Source organism: Dermacentor andersoni, chromosome 8 (genome assembly GCF_023375885.2).
Source record: "Dermacentor andersoni chromosome 8, qqDerAnde1_hic_scaffold, whole genome shotgun sequence".
In the NCBI taxonomy this organism is placed as follows: Eukaryota; Metazoa; Arthropoda; class Arachnida; order Ixodida; family Ixodidae; genus Dermacentor; species Dermacentor andersoni.
The window spans coordinates 150,302,973-150,322,317 of record NC_092821.1 but is presented as its reverse complement, the minus strand read 5'-3'; the positions used below and the strand labels follow the sequence as shown (position 1 = coordinate 150,322,317).

At 43.4% G+C, this 19,345-nt stretch overlaps 2 protein-coding genes across 3 annotated transcripts in view; both read right to left on the bottom strand.

Moving 5' to 3' along the window:
- sdk (sidekick cell adhesion molecule) overlaps positions 1 to 1,480 on the bottom strand; it is a 121,140-nt gene extending 119,660 nt beyond the window's left edge. For both annotated transcript variants that reach the window (XM_050173428.3, XM_072290055.1), the window contains exon 1: positions 868 to 1,480. In XM_050173428.3, coding sequence (XP_050029385.2) covers positions 868 to 1,021 — 154 coding nt within the window. In that variant the 5' untranslated portion in view covers positions 1,022 to 1,480. The remainder of the gene's footprint in view (positions 1 to 867) is intronic.
- Positions 1,481 to 5,623: 4,143 nt separating this feature from the next.
- LOC126525458 (uncharacterized) overlaps positions 5,624 to 19,345 on the bottom strand; it is an 85,506-nt gene continuing 71,784 nt past the window's right edge. The window contains exons 28-29 of the mRNA XM_050173338.3: positions 18,120 to 18,270; positions 5,624 to 14,004 (exon numbers count right to left, since the gene is read on the bottom strand). Of these exons, the coding sequence (XP_050029295.1) occupies positions 13,834 to 14,004; positions 18,120 to 18,270 (322 nt within the window). The 3' untranslated portion in view covers positions 5,624 to 13,833. The remainder of the gene's footprint in view (positions 14,005 to 18,119; positions 18,271 to 19,345) is intronic.

The following is a 19,345-nucleotide window of genomic DNA, read 5'->3' as shown; positions in this document are numbered from 1 at the left end:
CCAGGGTTAGTTTCGACATCGCCGGCAAGCAAAAGTAACTTTGTTAAGTACACTACGTCAGACATTGTATCGAGAAGTACCGCAGGGCACGGCAGCACGACAAGGCAACGCTCGCTAGAACGAAAGCATTTTCCAAAACGCTTTCTTACCTGCACTTTCTTACCTACCTCGAACTACAGGACTACACATATCTGCCTTTGCATTTTCGTACCTCCACTGCTCGCAACCCCATTCATCCAGTTCATCATGTTTCCCACCACTGTCATATCCTCATTGGGCTCAAGAAACCAATTTATGAGGTGTGCCTTTGTACAAGCAAAGATTGCAATAGTCTTCCCACCCCTGTTGCCCTGATGACTTACTCTTCAAAACCTCCATCACTTTAGACCATCCTTCATGCAAATCCCTAGCACCATTTTCAAACCCCATCCCTCGTGTAATACCCTAGCAGGCTAGGGTCGCACTAGTGGTACAACTTCTTTCTAAATATGCCTCTTCTGCCACTCCCAAGGCAATATGATGCGTTTTGGTTTCACGCACGTGTCTCGCTAGTTATTTTACACACGATTATCACGAATATCAATGATTTACCTACGCGTGGTAGGTCGGACGTCTGGCGAAACAGTTTTCACCTGCCTTTGTGAAAAGTCATCGCGATTTTTCTTTCATCGACTAGTTATTCACTATTTAGTTTCGCTTATTATGTTTTGCCGCACACGTCCCACCAGAAATCGGTCCCCATGACTGCTGCAACTTTATCAAATGCACTATGCATGGACAAACAATGCGTTTACAACGAACATTAAACAAGCATAACAAGAGTCACGAAAGTGGTAAGCGCAAAATTAGGAATGCGCAATCCTTTACCATTTTCTGCGATGCCAGTTCCCAATGCGCACAACAACGTGCAAAGGAAAAGGCAGAGGCCACTGTATATCATTGTTGATGTTCCGTTGCCGTCGCGGCGCGCTTCACTCTGGGTTTCCACAGTGCTTTGCAAGTGTGGTGCGTCCTCCGACATGCGCGCACTTCTCAGCACAATCACACACACGTAGTACAGGCCGATGTACGGCAACTCGCGCACGGGACATCACAGAGATCCTAGACGAGTGCTTGACGATTGGCCTCCAGTAGTCACAATGACGTTTCGCTTACCTGCCCGCCGTTCAGCGAGTTACGGTTTCCATTTCTCTGAGAACTGCAATTTCCACGAGAACAGTCATGCGTCGGGTGTATCATTGTTATTACAGGACAGAGCGTCGCCATATTGCAAAACTCTTCCCAAACTTCACAAACTCGATAATCAAGTTGCCCATCCCACTCACAGCTGCCATTGCGTTCGCAAAACGCATACGCAGGCGGCAGATTCACACAGCGTCCGTAAGTTTAGTGCTGTCGTACGTTCTTTGCTTGACATTATGGCCCTATACTTTATGCCTTGACAACGGCCGTAGCGTAGACAACAAAACCGTCGCCGCCGTCGGGCCGCCGCGCTCGGATCACGTGACCCTAACAACTCGCTCTGATACGTATTTCGTGCTTGAACGCCTTCGCCGCGAAAAACTTTTATGACGTCACGCTCATAGCGTTTCGGGCGGCTATGGCGTGTTGCCAGCTGAAGACACACATTCAAAACACCTAAATCGAACACACCATATGCAGTCACGTCCGACTGGAGCGCCGACCAACAACCTGTAGCGCCAGTAGCAGACGGAAGCGGGAGACCGCGGCCAAACATTAGAAAGACAACAAAAGGATAGGCCCTTTAAATTCCAGCTCGGCTGCGGCGGTCGGCTAACCAGTCGGGCTGCGCGAAGGTTCAATCGGACAGCGTGTATATCGCGACCGGAACACGCTCTTTTTGGGGACACGGTCGCCAGTTTTCGAGCTTCCACAAAGAAGACGGTCGCACGTGTCTTTAACGCACCGATGGCTTCGGGCGATGCCGTAATCTCGCATGTACGCGTAGACTAGCAGCAGTTGTATGCATGGCCGCATAGAACAGTCGATGGCGCTGAAATAGAACGTGCAATCACATCATACTATGCCATGTGAGTGAATTAATTAAATATACGGATAAAAAAACGTGGACAAAATCACAACAATAAAACGAGAGAAAAACGAAAGAACGTGCTCCTATGGAGAGGAATTCCTGACAGGTTAACGTACACGATGTGCAGACTTGTGCGACACGAATACAAATGTATATTTTTTAACTGGTCTATGTTACCAAATTAACTGTATGATAGTGATTTGTGTACGTCTGCCGCCTACATCACAATGAACTGCAGCAAAATGACTACTGTCTTTAAAAACCGTGCGGCGAAGCTGACTTTAAGAAACAGGCCACCAATGTGCAACACATATTAGACCCTTGCCCATTTCTCTTGCTAAACGACGGGGTACGCCGCGTTAGATTTCTACTTCGTTTAGAAGCTTTCATTTCATTTCTACGTTAGTTTTCTACTTCGAACACACATAAAGTGAGTGCGAGTTTGACTGGCATTCTGAATAGGGCAAATCTGTCAATTGAATTAGAGGGTGCTTTGTTATTTTTTTTCTTTATCTAGCATGTTTAATTCGGTCCGCCGGATAATTCGATAAACTTCGTCGGTCCCGTCAGGGTCGAATTAGCGAAAGCCGACTATACATAGGCATCTCAAAAGCACACACATCTCCAGGGAATTATTACTCCACGATATTCAACAGCTTCTTTTCCTAAATTTCTTAACTATATTTGTGCTGCCTTGTTCTCAGTATGTGTCTGCAGCATATGCGCACATTCTTGGCCAATCCTGCAGAATGGGTATGTGCCAATGTTGCGCAAAGGGTGCATAATCCTCAGTTGTAATTACATGTGTTGTTATGCTCTCTACATATACATACTATCTCATTTCATAATTCAAGGTTCGACAAAAACTTGTCAGAATGAAAAAATTGTCACAATAAAAAAATGGGCACTCACCTTAGTACAAGGAAATACAGACTGTTCAGTGTGTTTGTACTCCTTACTTAAGGGGGAATGGTGCAAACGGACAGAGACGAGATAGAAAACACGGATGAGCACCGACTAGCAACAATGGCTTATCTTGAAAAACATGCAAAATATACAACCTCTCATAAACACGCGTAGCAGCTTAAAGACTAGAGGTTAAATAATCAATTTCTAGTGTAGACATGCACATGTCACTGGACTTATGAATAAAGAAAGCTTCCGCAATCTCCCTAGCTATTCTATCTTCGTGTCTTGACAGCACCTTGGCATCTCTTAAGAACGATTTGCACTTACGTTTTTTGCAATGTAGGCATGGATTAGACGACAGCTGCCCTTTCAAGGAAGCTCTCTGGTCCATTAATTGGTCATTCAAATACCTTCCTGTTTGGCTAAATTTGGATTTGGCCATATGGCTTGTGAACAATGTAGTGCGCGAACATAAACATATTGCATGTTTGTTTAAAATATTAATCTCATTGCATGAGATTAAAGCTGCGACATGTTCAGTGCATATACTACAAAATCATTGCATTAGTTAACATTGCACTACCAGCTCTGCAGCTCAACCATTCGCAAAATCTTGAATGACTATTTTCAATCGACGTCACAAACTTTGATTTAGAAAGTATGTACTGCCTATTTCTAACACTTCAGCAATTCAAGAAATGGGGGTTGTGTACTAGCAGCTCTTACAATTAGAATGTATGCACACATGCCTAAATGCATGTATCACAACTAGCATAATTCACAGTGTATGTGCCACACAAAAAATGGCAAGCTTAAGCTTGTTCACCAAAATAATACCCTTTACGGAATACCAGGTTACCAGAGCCATGGATGGCAGCAGGAACATCTTGTGACATCCAACAATAGGCTAGAAATGTTCTCGTTGCATGGGTATTCTCGCCGAAAGAAAAAGAAAGACAGCATGTTATGTCACTGCCAATGCTTTAAAAAACCAGCTAAGTAGGTATGGTTGCTCAACCCACTAGCACCTCTGTATCCTCTCTGGTTAAGCTCTGCACCACAAAGTGGTGGCACCAACAAGTCTGCTCAGTCAAACGTTTCTATACACCACAATAAGTTTAGGGATGTGCTAAAGCTCTCAGTGTCTAGTGCATGCTCACATTAGAACTGAATGCCCGCCAAAGTAAAATGTCAGTCTATCCACAATCCTTTTCTTATTTTCACTTCTTTGCGACAATGATACTTCGATACAGTCAGTAGTAGTTCTAGCTGTATAGCTGAAGAGGGTGCCATGTGAAAGAGGAACGTAGCGAGTGGCTTCTGAAGAAACGCTAGAGTGAATGTGGTACAATTTTTTTTCCTGACAAGCTGTTGGTCAGATTGGACCCATTCAGGAATTTATGTTGTATCATCCAAGGCAAAATGTTGACCAGTGGTTGGCACAACATAGTAGCCGGCCGTAATCAATCCCCAAGCTAAGCTCAACCTATTTTGCCATCCTGGTCCAGCTAATCTATAGTTGGTGACCATACATATGGCCAAAGCTGGGCTTGAAGGGTTATTGGACAGACGCTTTCGGGCACCACTAACCAACTTGCTACCAAGACGTACCCTATGGTATGCGCAGGGGACCCAAATGCATGAAAGAAGGAGTTTATTTACTTCTTTTATGCCCGCATGAGACCACCCACAAGAATTCACCCGGTGATTGGCTGAAGCAAGCAACGCTAGCTCTCATTCCCGATCAAATTTTGTCCAGGTCAGAGTCCAGAAAAGCAGCTTGGGTCAAATGCCTCAGCTCCAGTCTTCCCTGCTCTGTTCTTAACTGCATTAACTGCTATTAAGATCCTAAACTATGCCACAGGCCAAAATACTTTATTGGAAAGACACAATAGGTTGTTGCATTCATTTTATATGTCCTTGAGGAGTGTGTATTACATTCTGTGCCCGCAATTGCCTTATGAACAATTTGTGTTTCAAGTGCCTACCATATTCACTGCTGTGAACTTTGTGGCAACAACAAAGGTTGTGTACTAGAGTGATCACATCGTGCATTACAAGTGAAAGGACAATGTTGAATATCACTTTGTCTTCTTGTTTCAGGCCAGCGCAGACTGACCATCTGTTTACCCTTCCCTTACCACCCATTCCCATACCTGAACTCCCCTAGCTCCCAAACATAGGCCAAAGCACCAGACTTCCCAATAAGATGTAATTCATTCATTCTTGCTTGAGCTGTTCTGTACTCTACCTGCTCCTGCAATGTCCAAGTGCATTATGTGTATATGAGCGAATAAATATGTCTATTGGTGCCCAATGCATGATAGTGAAGAGGAAAATTGTTAGAAGAGGAAATTGTGACCTCCAATCGAATCATAAAAGAAAGTGTGATTGTGCATAGTTGGTACTAAGCTGAATGTCATGCAGTATTTTTTTACTTTTGTTCTACCCATCTCACTTGCTCAAAATTCACTGCTTTGTGCACAGATACATACCTGTCTGAGTGATTAGGTAAACATTCCCGGAAAGAGCACCCCATCTATGTCAATCACAATCCCAGTCTGCATGCATGCGCTTGTGTGCTGCAACAGACTGCCAGTTCACCCAAACATTCATTCATTTGTGCCATCCCTACCAACATGAAACTGTCATATGGGCATATACTAGCAAATATGTTGTTTATTCAAAATTTATGTACACACACATAAACACTGTCACAAAGCCATATATGTACACACACAGTGTCACTCTAATGCAATAGTACAGCAACTCCCGCCATGTATTGTGAGAGTGTTCGCACCAATATTGCTTGTAAAAATCTGGCATGATGTACATACCGCCACTTCCCATGACAACTGCGCACAATGTGCTCTTTTGATCAAATTACACCACTAGCTAAGTACTGTACATTTCTAATGTGCAATGGAAAAATTAAATAAAATATGAAATAAAGCAGCACCCGTTTTGATGTGTTACGCTGAATGCTGATCAAAAGCAGCTCTAGGTTCAGTTCTGTTTTTCATGGACACACATATGCACACACACACACACAGACAAAGTGGCATAGCGAACACATGTATTGTGCAGCACAGTCTGATATGGCAGCGAACATTCAATCAACAATTGAATCCAAACATCTCTTTTTGACTTGCTATGCAGTTTTCCTGATGAGGAATCAGCAAAACGTTGCTTTTTTGAATTTGGTACATATGTCTGGCGACCCCAACTCAAGAATAAAGACAATGTTTCCTGCCATATATGACAGCACTGCACATATTGCACAACAGAAAAGTTCAAGTTATTATGACACTTGCACGTTTGGTAAAATGTAGTGCAATGCAGAATTGAGGGGCCTGATGTACTCGCAGTGACAAACAGTGATCTTTCCTTCATATGTGGCCACAATTCTATTATCTTCTCTTTCTGAAACTGTACAAGCGTGGACAAAAGTAATTGGAACACGAGAGCTATGACCGAACTGGATCCCAGTGCCCTCTTGCAGCCCTGGGAGGAAGTTGGGAGTGTCATGGCCATGTGTCACAGTGGATTGTGTCATCATTGTGTCAAACTGGCTTATGCCATGGGAACATGTCTAATGCATGCGAACTGCAGAAACAGCTGTGCTATCTGCGCCACCACACTAGCGAGCGTTCAGCCACAGAAGTTGTGAACAACACTTCATTCTATGGGTAAAGAAACATTTAGAGAGTTGCGAGTTGACTCTCAGCACTGGCCTGTGCTCATGTGTGCTCCAATTTCAAACTTCCTCCAGAGGCTGCTGCTCGAGAGCACTGGGATGCAGTTTGGCCACAGCTCATGTTCCAATTAATTTTGTCTGCACCTGTATGTGCATGTCATCTTCAAATGCCAACGTGCAGAGCAATAGAGCAATACAAACACTGCGGACATACTCAAGTCCTCCAAAAGCAGGAACACAATGCAAAAAATGTGAACATATCAGTGATCCTGGCTGTTTTAAGTTATAATTTAAGCCTTTTTGTACAACCTTTATAACTTTATAAAGTGAAGTTATAAAGGTTATAAAGCTGAAGATAATTCTAATGGTCCCTATATAGTAATCCCATAGTATGACATGAAAAATAAAAAAAGGTTAATCATATTATATAAACTTAAAATAAAATTCAATTACAAAAAGATGGTCTACAGCAGTTAAAAGAAGGAAATTCTGTGCAAAAAGTGCAACATTGGGCTGGTTGGCAGTCCATTTTCATTTTTTCATCCGGCAATAACAGAAGTGTGAGACATAAAAGAAGTACAAGCAGCTGCCTGTCTTTTCCATCTTCTATTCCTTTTTTTTTATTGTTTGTTAAATGAATTGAAAATTCTTGTGCAGGCAAAACAGATTGCACCAAGCTTTATGGGGATGACTGAGAGCAAATGCATTGCCCTAAACATGGGGGAATGATAAAGTAGTAAACTCACATAAGACCTGCAACATTTCAATAAGGAAGCTCATTATAGTGATGTACTGCAGCAAAACTTTATTTTGTCCCCTTTCAGTTGAATGAAGTCCTTAAAAATCAAGACATTTATTATTAATGTGGTTGTGTGATTAAAAGGGCCTACACATTTTTTCATATAAACGGAGACAAGAACTTCCGCAAAACTATACCTGATACAGCACATTGAGAGACAATATATCTAACAAACACCATAGGAATATCATGAGAAGCCAACAAAGACATCGCAGGTATCTTTGTTTGTTGGCTTCTCATGATATGATTAATAAAAATTGTGCCCCTCCGTTAACCCCCATTCTTCTCGTTCAAACACCATAGGAATTAATCTTCAAACGTTCACACATAATAACACACCTGTTCTACTCGGAAAACGTCAGGACATTTTAACATGTCTCTCTCAACTCTCAAGATATAGACAGAGGTCCCTTTGCCATGATTGGAACATGTTTTAGGGAGATTTTAGTCTTATGAATCCTGTGAACAAGCTTTTCTCGAACTGTGGTCCCAAATGCCCTCAACATGACCTGCAGATGCTGCACAAGAGGTGCACCATGGACAACAACCATAAATAAATTGGAAACAGGCGCAGCGTTCGCGGATGATCACTCTACGAGATAGTTTCGATTTCGCGAGATATCACATGACTCTGCACCAGACGCTTCCATGTACTATACGGCCAACAACATTTCTGGCGCTGTGCAAAGCTTACTACTATCTTAGTACAGTTCTAAGAGCCCTGTGAGCCATATACTTTGATGTGTCCAGTGCCTAGTCTCACAATATCTCGCAAAAGTGACGCCATCTCCAAAAGCAATGGCGCGAGAATGCTGCCCCAATGCTAATACTGGACTTCACTTGGAAATAACAAAACCATGTGTAACGCAGATTGTAGCCTATGTGCGACATAATGGCAGATCAATATATGTGGCTATTTTCATGCCTGCAGTAAGACGTTTGCACATACTTTTCCAGTTTAAAATTAGGCACACTCCAGTCAACAGCGGCTCCAGGTATACATGATTTTTCCAGTTAGACCACTGACTGATCTTAGCTCAAATTCCACACAGAGGTACCATTTTGCATAAAGGTTAGTTTATACCACTTTTGTAGGCATTACTTACCAGTTCCATAACAATAAAACTGATGCTCGCATCATTTGGAATAATGCCACTGGTAATGATGCTGCAACATAAAGGCGGTGCCATCTGTCACCGCTACACAGTATGCGAGACGTGCCGCTGGGTGGGCAGAGGCAGGGAAATGGTATGGTAAAAGAGAGATCTTGTATTGAGAGGGAGAACTGCGGCGCTAACTGAAGTTACATCTAAAGTACCACAAATATCGGTTTATGTTAGCCAACTTAATGAACTATACACAAAGAAAACATTTTTTTTAAATTCACGCAATAAATTCTTCTTTCTCACTCCCACCCAGTGGCATATCATTTGTGCTGTTTTGCCATAGTGGCAATAGATGGTGCCAATTTTATTGTCGCAAAATCATCATGTTTTGAGTGGTGTCGTTCCAGACAATATGCGCATCAAATTTACTGTGTACAAAACTGGTAAGTAATGCCCATAAATTAGGTATCAAACTACATTTCATACACAATGGAACTTCTGTATAAATTTTGAGTGGCGATCAGAAAGAGATTGAGTAGGAACAGTCTTGCATACCTGGAGCTGTTATTGAGGCAACATTCGGTATATATGCCAGGACTTTTGGTGGTCCCTTCCCTTCTACCATTTAGCATCTTTTCCCATCTGTTTCGTGCTACCTGTAGCCCTGCAGTACAAAATAATAATAAAAAGAAAAGAGCAGTGATATACAGCAGCCCAATTTAAAAATATATTTCGAAGCAAATGATGCAGGAGGTTGCCCGATGAGAGTTCTCTTATTTCATTCTGCGTTTGGATGAGAGATTTGTCCACATAAGTGAGGGCCAGAAGAAGCTTTCATGAAACAACTGAACCAACAGCTCTCAATAATGCTTAAAAATGTTTAGCATCACCAAGGGCAAGTCTCTTTCTCCTTCTACACAATTAATTATTTTTAAAGAACAATTTCTTTTCCTTACAAAAGAAAGAAAGAAACAAAAAATTAACAAAAGGGGGGCATTTAATACTGAGTTAACTGTTCGTGGTCCAACAAACAATTTTGCCACAGGATGTGAGGAATGATGAGAAGATAGCAATTTATGTCATATTTGAAGGTGGAATCACATTACTTCAGGAAAGATAAAGTCACAAAAGCAAAAGTGTAAAATTTTTCTGGTCTGCAGCAGGGTCTAGCTTTAATCCTACCCGACCCCATGAAGATGAGTGGCTGAGACATAGGCACAATAAACACTTCCCAGAGACAAATCCAGTCGCTAATTAAAGGGCGTAAAGCAGCTTCAAAGCTCTAAACAAGAAGCATAAGATCCTTTCCCAGTGTCATGTACTTTCATTTCAGGTTCTACACCACCAGGTAAGCCACCACTTCCTGACCTTCTGATCTGCAGATAAGTTCATGAAAGATCTGCAGGGCATGAAAAAAGCCCTGCTTTGGCCTATGTACCGCTTCTCAGAACTCTCGCAGTTTCTGATCAGCAGGCCCAACCATTGTTTTACTCTTAATCAATGGACCTGGAGTTGTTGCACATGAGAAAAAAAGCACCTATTCAAAATTTGTGTGCCACACACGTGCTCACACACACAGCATTCAGTAGAAGTCACAAACCCATCAGCTTCTTTAATTGAAGACGCCCAGCGAAGACCCAGCACTTCGTTACATGCAGTCAGGGTCAAGCTCGTGGTAAACAATAGCTCAACTTTGCTTTTAGTGCAAAATGCTGGAAATGGCAGTGACAAGCAGGTCTACCCGGACAGGCAGCACCAAAGATCTGACAAGCACTTCCTTCAACTAGGCGCCTGTTCCTTTATAGTATGGACAAAACACATTCGGTTACCAGTCATCCACACATCACTGTTGCTATAATGAGTGCAAAATTACAGGTATGATTAGTCCACTTCAACAGCACGAAGCACAGGCAGAAACAAACTTCTAGGTGCTAAGCTGGCTTGTGCACATTTGAATAAAATATAGTATGCAGTAAGAACCAAAATACCTCAGTGCAGCATTTGGGAATAGTGTGTCCAGGCAGCTAGAAATAGTTTAATCGAAAAAAAGAAAAGAAAAAAAAAAAGTCGGACATGGGGCTCTCTCAAACCCAAGTGGCAATGAACCTACACGCACCACAACAGCCTCTCAAATGTACTGCCTCCTTCGTATCTTTAGATAACTTTTAGTAGTGGCCTCCGAGGATGACTAACTAAACAAAGAGTAGTAGATCTTATTTCCCAAAGACAAAATGTACAATCTTGTAGATAGACAAGTTTTAAAGCTGCCCAGTATCTAAAAAAGACTTCATTCACTATCCTAAAATTAGTGGTCAACTTACTTGGGCAAAAATAAAGCACTCGTGTAGTTCACATTGACACATAAGGCGAGACCACCTCACAATGCTGTTAATACTGGGGAAAATGGCACAGTGCCTGCTGAAACATGCTTCACCTGCCAAGGTGTGACAGTTTGAGGCAAAAGTTATGAAGCAACAAAATGGGAACCTGATTCTACCAGACTCTGGCTCAATGCAATAAGCACTGCAACAACAAAAAAGTAATCACGATACCGGACTTGGACAAAATATGGAAGCAACACAAGTGCTTACTTTAACGACAAATGGTGCCTGCTCAAACATTCTGCTGTTGGTGCCTGAAATATGTCAAAACATCCTTATTAAAACTTATGTTGTGTATTCATCAGTGTGGAGCACTGAAGAATTTAAATTCTGTGCAATATGCAATATGTCACTGTAATATGTTAGGCCCACTGTGCATGTGTGTCCTATACTGTGGACAACCATCATGGCGACCACTGGTTACTGTGATTGCCTAACAACATGGCAGCTCCCAGACAGCCTAGACCACCCCCTTTGATCCAGATTTGTGCTTGCTACTTGCTTCCTGTCACGAAAACAAGAAATAAATGGCAACATAAGCCACTTCTCAGCCTCATCTCATGCTGATGACAAAGCAATGTTTTGACGATATTATTGAGATTAGTTGTTTGTTTTGACAAAGCTAGGACTCAGTATAGAGCCTGAATGGAGCCTGAAAAGCCGTTTTATTGATGCCTAGCAGGCAGCACTACAGCATAAATGTTGCTGATGCGTCGCCAATGAGGAACATGCTGAAAGCCTACTTCTTCACTGCATCATTAATTCTCAGGTTTAGCATGCGATGCCGGTATGCTGGAACATCTCTTTGCTTGTCTACTGTGCTACCATGGAGAGGTGACACATGCGCTGTAGCCCTAATGTATTGGGGTAACATATTGCATATCATGCAAAGTTAAAACTCTGTCTTAGTGCAAGCACACTGTGAACAGTGTCTTGATGGCAAAAACTACAACCATTGGTGTCAGGTGGCATGCAATGCATCTAAGACTGACTGTTAGTGCAACTATTCCATCCTGTGGGGAAAAAAATAAAACTGCAGTTGCTAATCACATGAACCACATTTTGACTGGTACTAGAGTGGGCCATCGTACACTGTGACCCCAGGCGACATCATGCCAAAAATACATAGGAAGCGCATTCCCAGGAGTCGTTGCATACACGCATGTTTTGTAGCCAGGCGGTGACAGCAACTTCATATTTATTTGCACTAACCAGAATGTGCATGCACAGCTTGACATGCAGACAGAGGCACAACAGAAATATGAAACAGGTATTTTTCAACTACCTACTCACATGTGAAGACACTTTGCTTGTGTTTGCCGACTATGATTACAAAGTCAAATAAAAGTGTGGTACAGAAAGAAATGCTTTACCTGGTGCAAGCTGTCATAACAGCCTAAAGGAGAGAACACTAGCCAGTGTCAACACCATATAGACAGTATGCGTCCTTTCGCCTGTTGCATGTTCTTTGCATTTTACAAGGCTCTGTACAATGAGAGCCTGGCCGAACGTACCACCCACTTGACAAAAATGAAAATGTTCTATCACACAGTCACTTGCACAAACGCTGCCTCTTTAGTTTACATGGGTTTCCTGTTTTGTTTACCATCATGCAACAGCACATGTGAAGATGAGCTAGATTCAGAGGCAATGCCTCCAGACTATTTACCTATTGCCAGATGCAATACAGTGAACTTCAACTATTATGAGACATGAAAAATTGGCCTGGATTATTATACAAACTGATGTTAAAATTGAAAGCACATTAAAAATAATGGCTTCCTCTGAGCCATTAGTACAGGGTGAAATTAAAAAGCAAATAAGATTAATTTATCTTGAATTAAAGGAAACAATTGTATCAGCAGCAATACATGCCCCCTTCAACAACAAGGCAGCATACCCAGAGGGTACATACCATGCCTTAATCCACATACATGACACAGCTGCTTAGCTCAGTGCATACTGTGATGATGATGAGATTCGGAGTGCTTTACATGCGCCACACCACACAACTACAGCCAGCACAGCGCTGACATGAATCTGGAATGGCTCACCACTTTTGCTTTACTACTTTATGGATCATAGATTTGAGAACCAGAACAATCCGATATGTGTACTGATATTAACCCCAGCACAGCTCCACAAGGAGGTGCACATTCTTGAGAAAACACACTGGCCCGCATGTATACTCGACGCAGTGCACCTCGTGTCACATTCGGAAGCTTTTGACATTCTATCTGGTAGCTGTCGAGCAACCAATTCTGGAGGGATTAAAACAATGCTCTCACTCAGGAATTACTGCCTTTCATGAAGAACTGGTTTCATTGCAATGATTCACAAGCCTGACTTTTAAGTGGACAATACCTCACTTTTGTACATGTTGTAAATAAACATGATCTGCTAGTGACCAACAGTGGTTGAAGAAAGGATGTTTCTGGAGCCAATGTTCTGACAAGTGGACTTGTCTTCATCAGGGCTGTAGCTTTTACAAGCTGTTACCCTGACAAAGTCCACTTGCTGAAACATTGGCTCGAGCAACAACCCTTGTTCAAACACTGCTGATGACTTCTTCAATTCTCTATCTTCCTGCTATCCTCTGTCTTGGTATCTTAACTAGCTGCTAATGCTAGCTGCTTGTGGTACTTGTTTAACGCTAAAATTAGCTGTCAATTTGGTGTCCAGGCGGGCGGTAAGTGCCATTCCTGTGGTTGCCTGAGTGGATGCAAAAGACCCCACTGGGCCTCCTAAACGGACTGGGTGAAAGCCGTTTCAAGTACGCGTAACTCATGACAGCTCATATGCATGCAAAGACGCAGGTCGCAACAGTGTCATGAAGCTGGAGATGACAAACCATGTCATGTCCAACCAAAGTCGCCAGGGGCTGCCTGTCATACGCAAGTGCTGTTGTGCGGACCCCCATGGGTGTATGTGGCCCTCTGCCCCTGCGGCTCGAGGCTGACATCCTCGGCCGACGGCGTCATCTGGATGCTGGGTGTGCCACTGCTGCTGGCTCCACTGCTCCCCACGGGCTGTGCAGTGCTGCTTCCACTGTAGACAGCCTGGATATGCGAGAAGCATATCATCCTCATCATCATCATCATCATTCATACATTGGCGTTTCTTAATCAGATCTTTAGTCTCCTGCGATAGCTTACTGGTATCCAGTCTAACAAAGCTACCACAGACTTCTATTGCACACTCCTTAATGTTGCCCATAAGATTGTTGCTCGTTGCTTCAACACTAAGGTCCTCTTCCTGAGTTAGAGCCGAATACCTGTTCTGTAGCTTGATCCGAAAATCCTCTATTTTCACTCTTACCGAGAAGCATATACCTGAGCACAAATGCAGGCACTGCTTTAAAAATTTAACCCCTAGTCCATTTGTGCTGACCAGAAGCAGGCAAACTGTACTCAAGCAAGCACTAATTTGCTGCACTAACTACCGTATTCAGCAGACGAAAACTATTCCCTCACGTGGCTCCCGGTCTAAATTGCGCCAAAGGTGCAAGTCAGGACTAACTTTATATCAAATACCTTGGAATAGCTATTAGGAATTAGCACACTTCAAGCTCGCACATTAGAAACACAACTTCACTCCAGTGACACTCCTTGTTCGACCACTGCTTATCACTTCAAGTCTTCTCAAAAACTTCTGTCTTATACAGTAGGCACATATCAATGACAGTACTTTGCAATCATTCAGGATTCCCAACACTAGAGTCCCACTGTAAGTTGCTACTACTAAAAATGCTACACAACATAAACTGAACTTTAGTGCCAATATAACAGTTAACAGTGCAAGGCCAGCTTGAGGAAAACATAACAGATCCACAACAGCGCCTTTAGTAGAACAGACACCGCCCTCCTTTTTTCTTTCTTTTGCGAGATTGATCTGACTAGAATAACCTTTCTAGTGATGCTGAGTGCTTATCGTCAGTGAAATCATTTGTAGTCGCTTCAGTGCCATCATTTTAACGCACTGACATTGTTGCATTATAATGAACTCTGCACTTACCCTTATACATTCTATTTCCTGGTGTTAGTGTAGCATTTTTATTCTCTCACCTCTTACCCGACATACCAGACCACATTTTTTTCTTTCCGTCTTGCATTTGATAGGTGCACGAGATGTATATAAGTGGCATCAAAGATTGTTGCCCCGGACATTTATTTTTTCTTTGTATGTGTTATATTTAGTAACTTCTTTTTGTAGTGTTTAAGACAGTAAAGTAAGATAAGTAGTTTAAGATAAATTGTCTCAAAATAGCTTGAGGGGACACTTGACTTCGTCACATCCCTGGATGCTCATTTTCACTGCATGACTATCACATCCCTAGACAGTTGTCTTCCCCACATGACTCTCGCATCTGGGGATCAGCTTCCCTGAATAACACGTAACAGTAGGGAGTAACTTTCAGTAGCTCCCAGCTACAGAAAGATATGACATGAATGCTGCTATGCAGTTTCCACCTGACAGCATGAATACTCGGGTGTGAGAGGAACTTGTTTCCTTCTCTTAGGCTGCGGGATAGCGTCACAAGTGGTCAGTCCATGCACTTGAACACTTCACAGGAGTGTCCTGCGGCTACCATGGGTGAACACTATCCCTCAAATTCAAATCCGTTTGCTGGGCTGCACTCACGCAGAGTGTCTACCAAGTTGACATTTCCAAATTCCCTGAGTTTTCCAGGTTTTCCCTGAGCACCTCTGCGAAATTCCCTGAATGAGCCAGAACTTTGTTTGATGTCAAGACAGGCTGCCAACATGTTGCTCGATGCTGTCACTCTCTAGTAAGCATGTTGAAACAAAAAAATGACTTAATCCAATTTGAATAGTAAGGAGCAATATCTATTTTATTTAAAAAGAAAACAGAGGGCACAGTGAAAAAAATGGTAAAACCCATTCCAAATTTACGTGAACATTTTCAAATACGAATGAAAAGGAGATGCATACATAAGTAAATATTTTTGAATATGAGCTATTTCTATCAACTGATAGCAAGCTCATCGGTATGAGGCCTGAACTTTGTCACAGCTAAGATTCTCTCTCAGCAGCTGGAAAGTCAACCTCAACTGTCCTGACATACTCTCAGCCCGTACACAATGCCTCAGTGTTGCATTCCACTGCTTTATAGTTTAGTTTGGCTTGGATGAGAGACACCTGCATCTTGGCGTCAGCCAACCCTTTGTTTTTTGAGCTCAAGCTACTTCAAAGAAGTGGCGGCACACTTCCTTTCCCGTTCATTCCTCAATGTGTAAATATTTTCTGTTTTAGTCCTCTTTTTGCCGCACATTTGCACCTATGACCATTTGAAGCATCCTCTTGGTCAGTTGTACAGTCAACGTCCCGATTTTTCGGACTCCCTAGGGGCCGCAAGAACATCCGAAAAGTCGGGCAGTCAGAAAAAAATGAATGCATGTCTTTAACTGCCCTTAAGGGCTAAAATTGCCACGGGCACGTCCGAAAAAGCTCTTAAGGCCTGCTAGTACTTATTAGGCTTATCGGTGCTTGTACTGTGACAGGAGACGGGGGTGCACGCGTGTATAATTAAGGAATACATACTGTGTCCCGTGACAATTGCCCCTTCCACGCGTGTTATCCTTCACCGCGTAACACCACTGTACTAAGGCAAAGCTAACTTTCAGGGCCTGGCATTACACAACGCGCTGTGCTCTGCGAGCTTCGAAGCAAATCGCGAGGATTACAAAGGCGGAGTCGGTGCCATTGCTGACAGCGGCGAATTCTTTCAATGAAAAACACAGCACCGCGCGGCAAGAAGTTTAATAGCGAACGTAGAAGCAGCTAGGCCTAACGTTGCCGCGGTGGCGACTATGGCTGCCAGCAGGTCTGCGTGCGAGAGTGCCGGTTCGAAGCGGCAACATAATCAAAATGGTGCCGGTGGTGGCTTTCATTAATGCCATTTCAGACTTGCAGTCGGGGCAATATACACTGACTATATGGAGTACGTGGTGGCGCCTCCAAGCCGTGCAAATTATCGGTCATATTCGAAAAATTGGGCGTCTGGGAAATCAGTCGTTAACTACTCTGGCAATACCTCATGCCGATGACACGACTTTCGTTCCCTTTCAATAAAGTAAGGGCTAATTTTCCCTGATAAACGCACAAATTCCCTGAGTTTACCCTGAGTATTTCCAGACTATTCAAGTTCCCTAAGAATTCCCGGTTTTCCCGGTTCGTAGACACCCTGTCAGGGGAGGAGCAAACATTATTCACTTAGTATCCTTGCGTGATGAGCTGAACCTCTTCGATTCTGAATGTATTTTGAATGGATGTGACCACGAAACAAAAAGGAACAAGACACATACACTGTATGTCCAACTTATCTTGAATACATGGGATGACACAACTTATACAAAGATGTGTGAAAAAAAAGGAAGAATGAAAAAATTATTTTACATGAAGACTAAGCAAGAACTGCAAAACAGAAGACTCAAACACGTAATACGAGATTGCCAGGTGCCATATGTACAAACAAACAATTCAAAAAAGCTACCAGTAAGTGCGAAAAATCAAGAGCGACAAAGTGCAACATCATGCAGTTGCCAAAAGACAATGTTGTTTCATGCTAGCAAGATAGGAATGCTCCTACTGAAACAAAAGTAGTGATGGCTTATCTGTTTTGAGCTGACAAACATTCAAAATGCTGTATCAACTCGCCCCAACTACCACCTTGCTGCTCCTAGATTTCTCAGTGTGTTCCATCAGCACGTTCCAATTGTGGCATTTTGCTAGCTGGCTTATTGCATGGAAGGTGCAACAAATGCCTTTTCTTCTTTTTTTTCACTTCTCTCTGCTTTGTCCTCTGTTGGCACGGGCTAGTCAGAAACCACAAGCTCTCTTTTTTGTTGATTGCCTTGCGTGCAGCCCAAGAGTGGGAAGCAAGTTATCCACTCAAGTTAACACCCGAGTTATCCATGCTGTACGGTGACAGCGCTCACGCCGTCTCTCAATGCAGCTGCGAAACTATGATACCAAGTCTCCACCATCGCATGTGTGATGCAGGGAAGCCAAATGCCAAGCAATGCAAGAGTCTTGCGGGGGAAGACAAACATCAAAAGACATGAGAGAGTTGCGCGTCTTCACAAGCTTTCAAGCCTGCCGACACATTCCCAGCTGGCTTTTGCTCAGACACCCTTGTTTCACATGGGACCCACCTTAAGGACCTGCTGGCAGGCATCTGAGTCCAATGGTATCGGGTCTTCATTCTCGCGGTTGAAGATGATCAGTGCAATCTTGGCAGGGTGGGGAACAGCCGGGGGAAGACTTGGCCGTTCGCTGCCGCCTTCTTGCCGCTTCCATGGGGCTCTGCCATAAAAGGAATGCCCTTCGTTTCAATGGCGCTCTGCTGCCATGCATTTCCATACCTGCTAACTGTGAACTTTGTATTTACATTTGTAAAACTCTCACAGGCACAACAATGGAGGGCAAGGGGCAGGGGAGAGAATAGCACGCATAACCATCAAACAAAAGTAAACTTGGAACACCAGAAACATTATTTTTAGGCCATAACAACTTGTTTGGTGACACTGCTGTTGCCGATTTCACCTGCATGGTCAACCCGTCTGATTAAACTTTCTTGAAGCAAGCACCCTCTTAACATCCCTTCAATGACTTTCAAAAGTATGGTTTGTGGGGATGCGCGACTCTCACGCGTCTCCTGTAATCCGGCTTCGCCGCGTGGCCTGGCGCCCGCGTCGGTCGGAGTGGTTGAGGCGCAGTACGAGAGATGGCGCGAGTGTTGCGCTGCTAACGCCGCCGACAGGCGGGGTTACTTGGGCGCCGAAAGACAAGGCGCTTTCTCTTGGGCGGCGGCACGGTGAGCGCGGCGAACGTCCCGCGCGTGCTCCGATCCATGCTTCTGCGAGACCGTCTCGCGTGGCCGCCTTCGAACGCGCCACTGTTCGCGTGACCGTATGCGCAAACGACCAGGCGTTGAGACAGAAGGAATTCATGATAAGTTGAGAGAAATGGTCATCGATGAGGAAGGGTTTAGCAGCATAGGGAGTGACCATAAACGCATCATTTTGAAAATGGGATATGTAGTTGGGAAAGAGAGCAAGGAAAGCACAATGGCCAGTCCAAATTTGAACGCTGAACAAATAGCAAATATAGTAACTAGAGTTGAGGAAGAACTTGGCAAGTGGCCAAGTAAGGAGTGGGAATATGGTGAGCTTCTAAGTGTAATAACGACAGAAATACGGAAAGAGAAACAACATGTTCGTTGGAAAGGAAAAAAGAAACCTAGAAGCTGGTGGAACAAGGAGATACGAGAAGCGATCGCCGAACGACAGAAAGCATCTCGAGATGCACAGGCAAGCAAAGAAGGCGCAGTTGCCACAGGATGAAGTAACCAGTAAATGGGAAATATACCGGGAGAAAA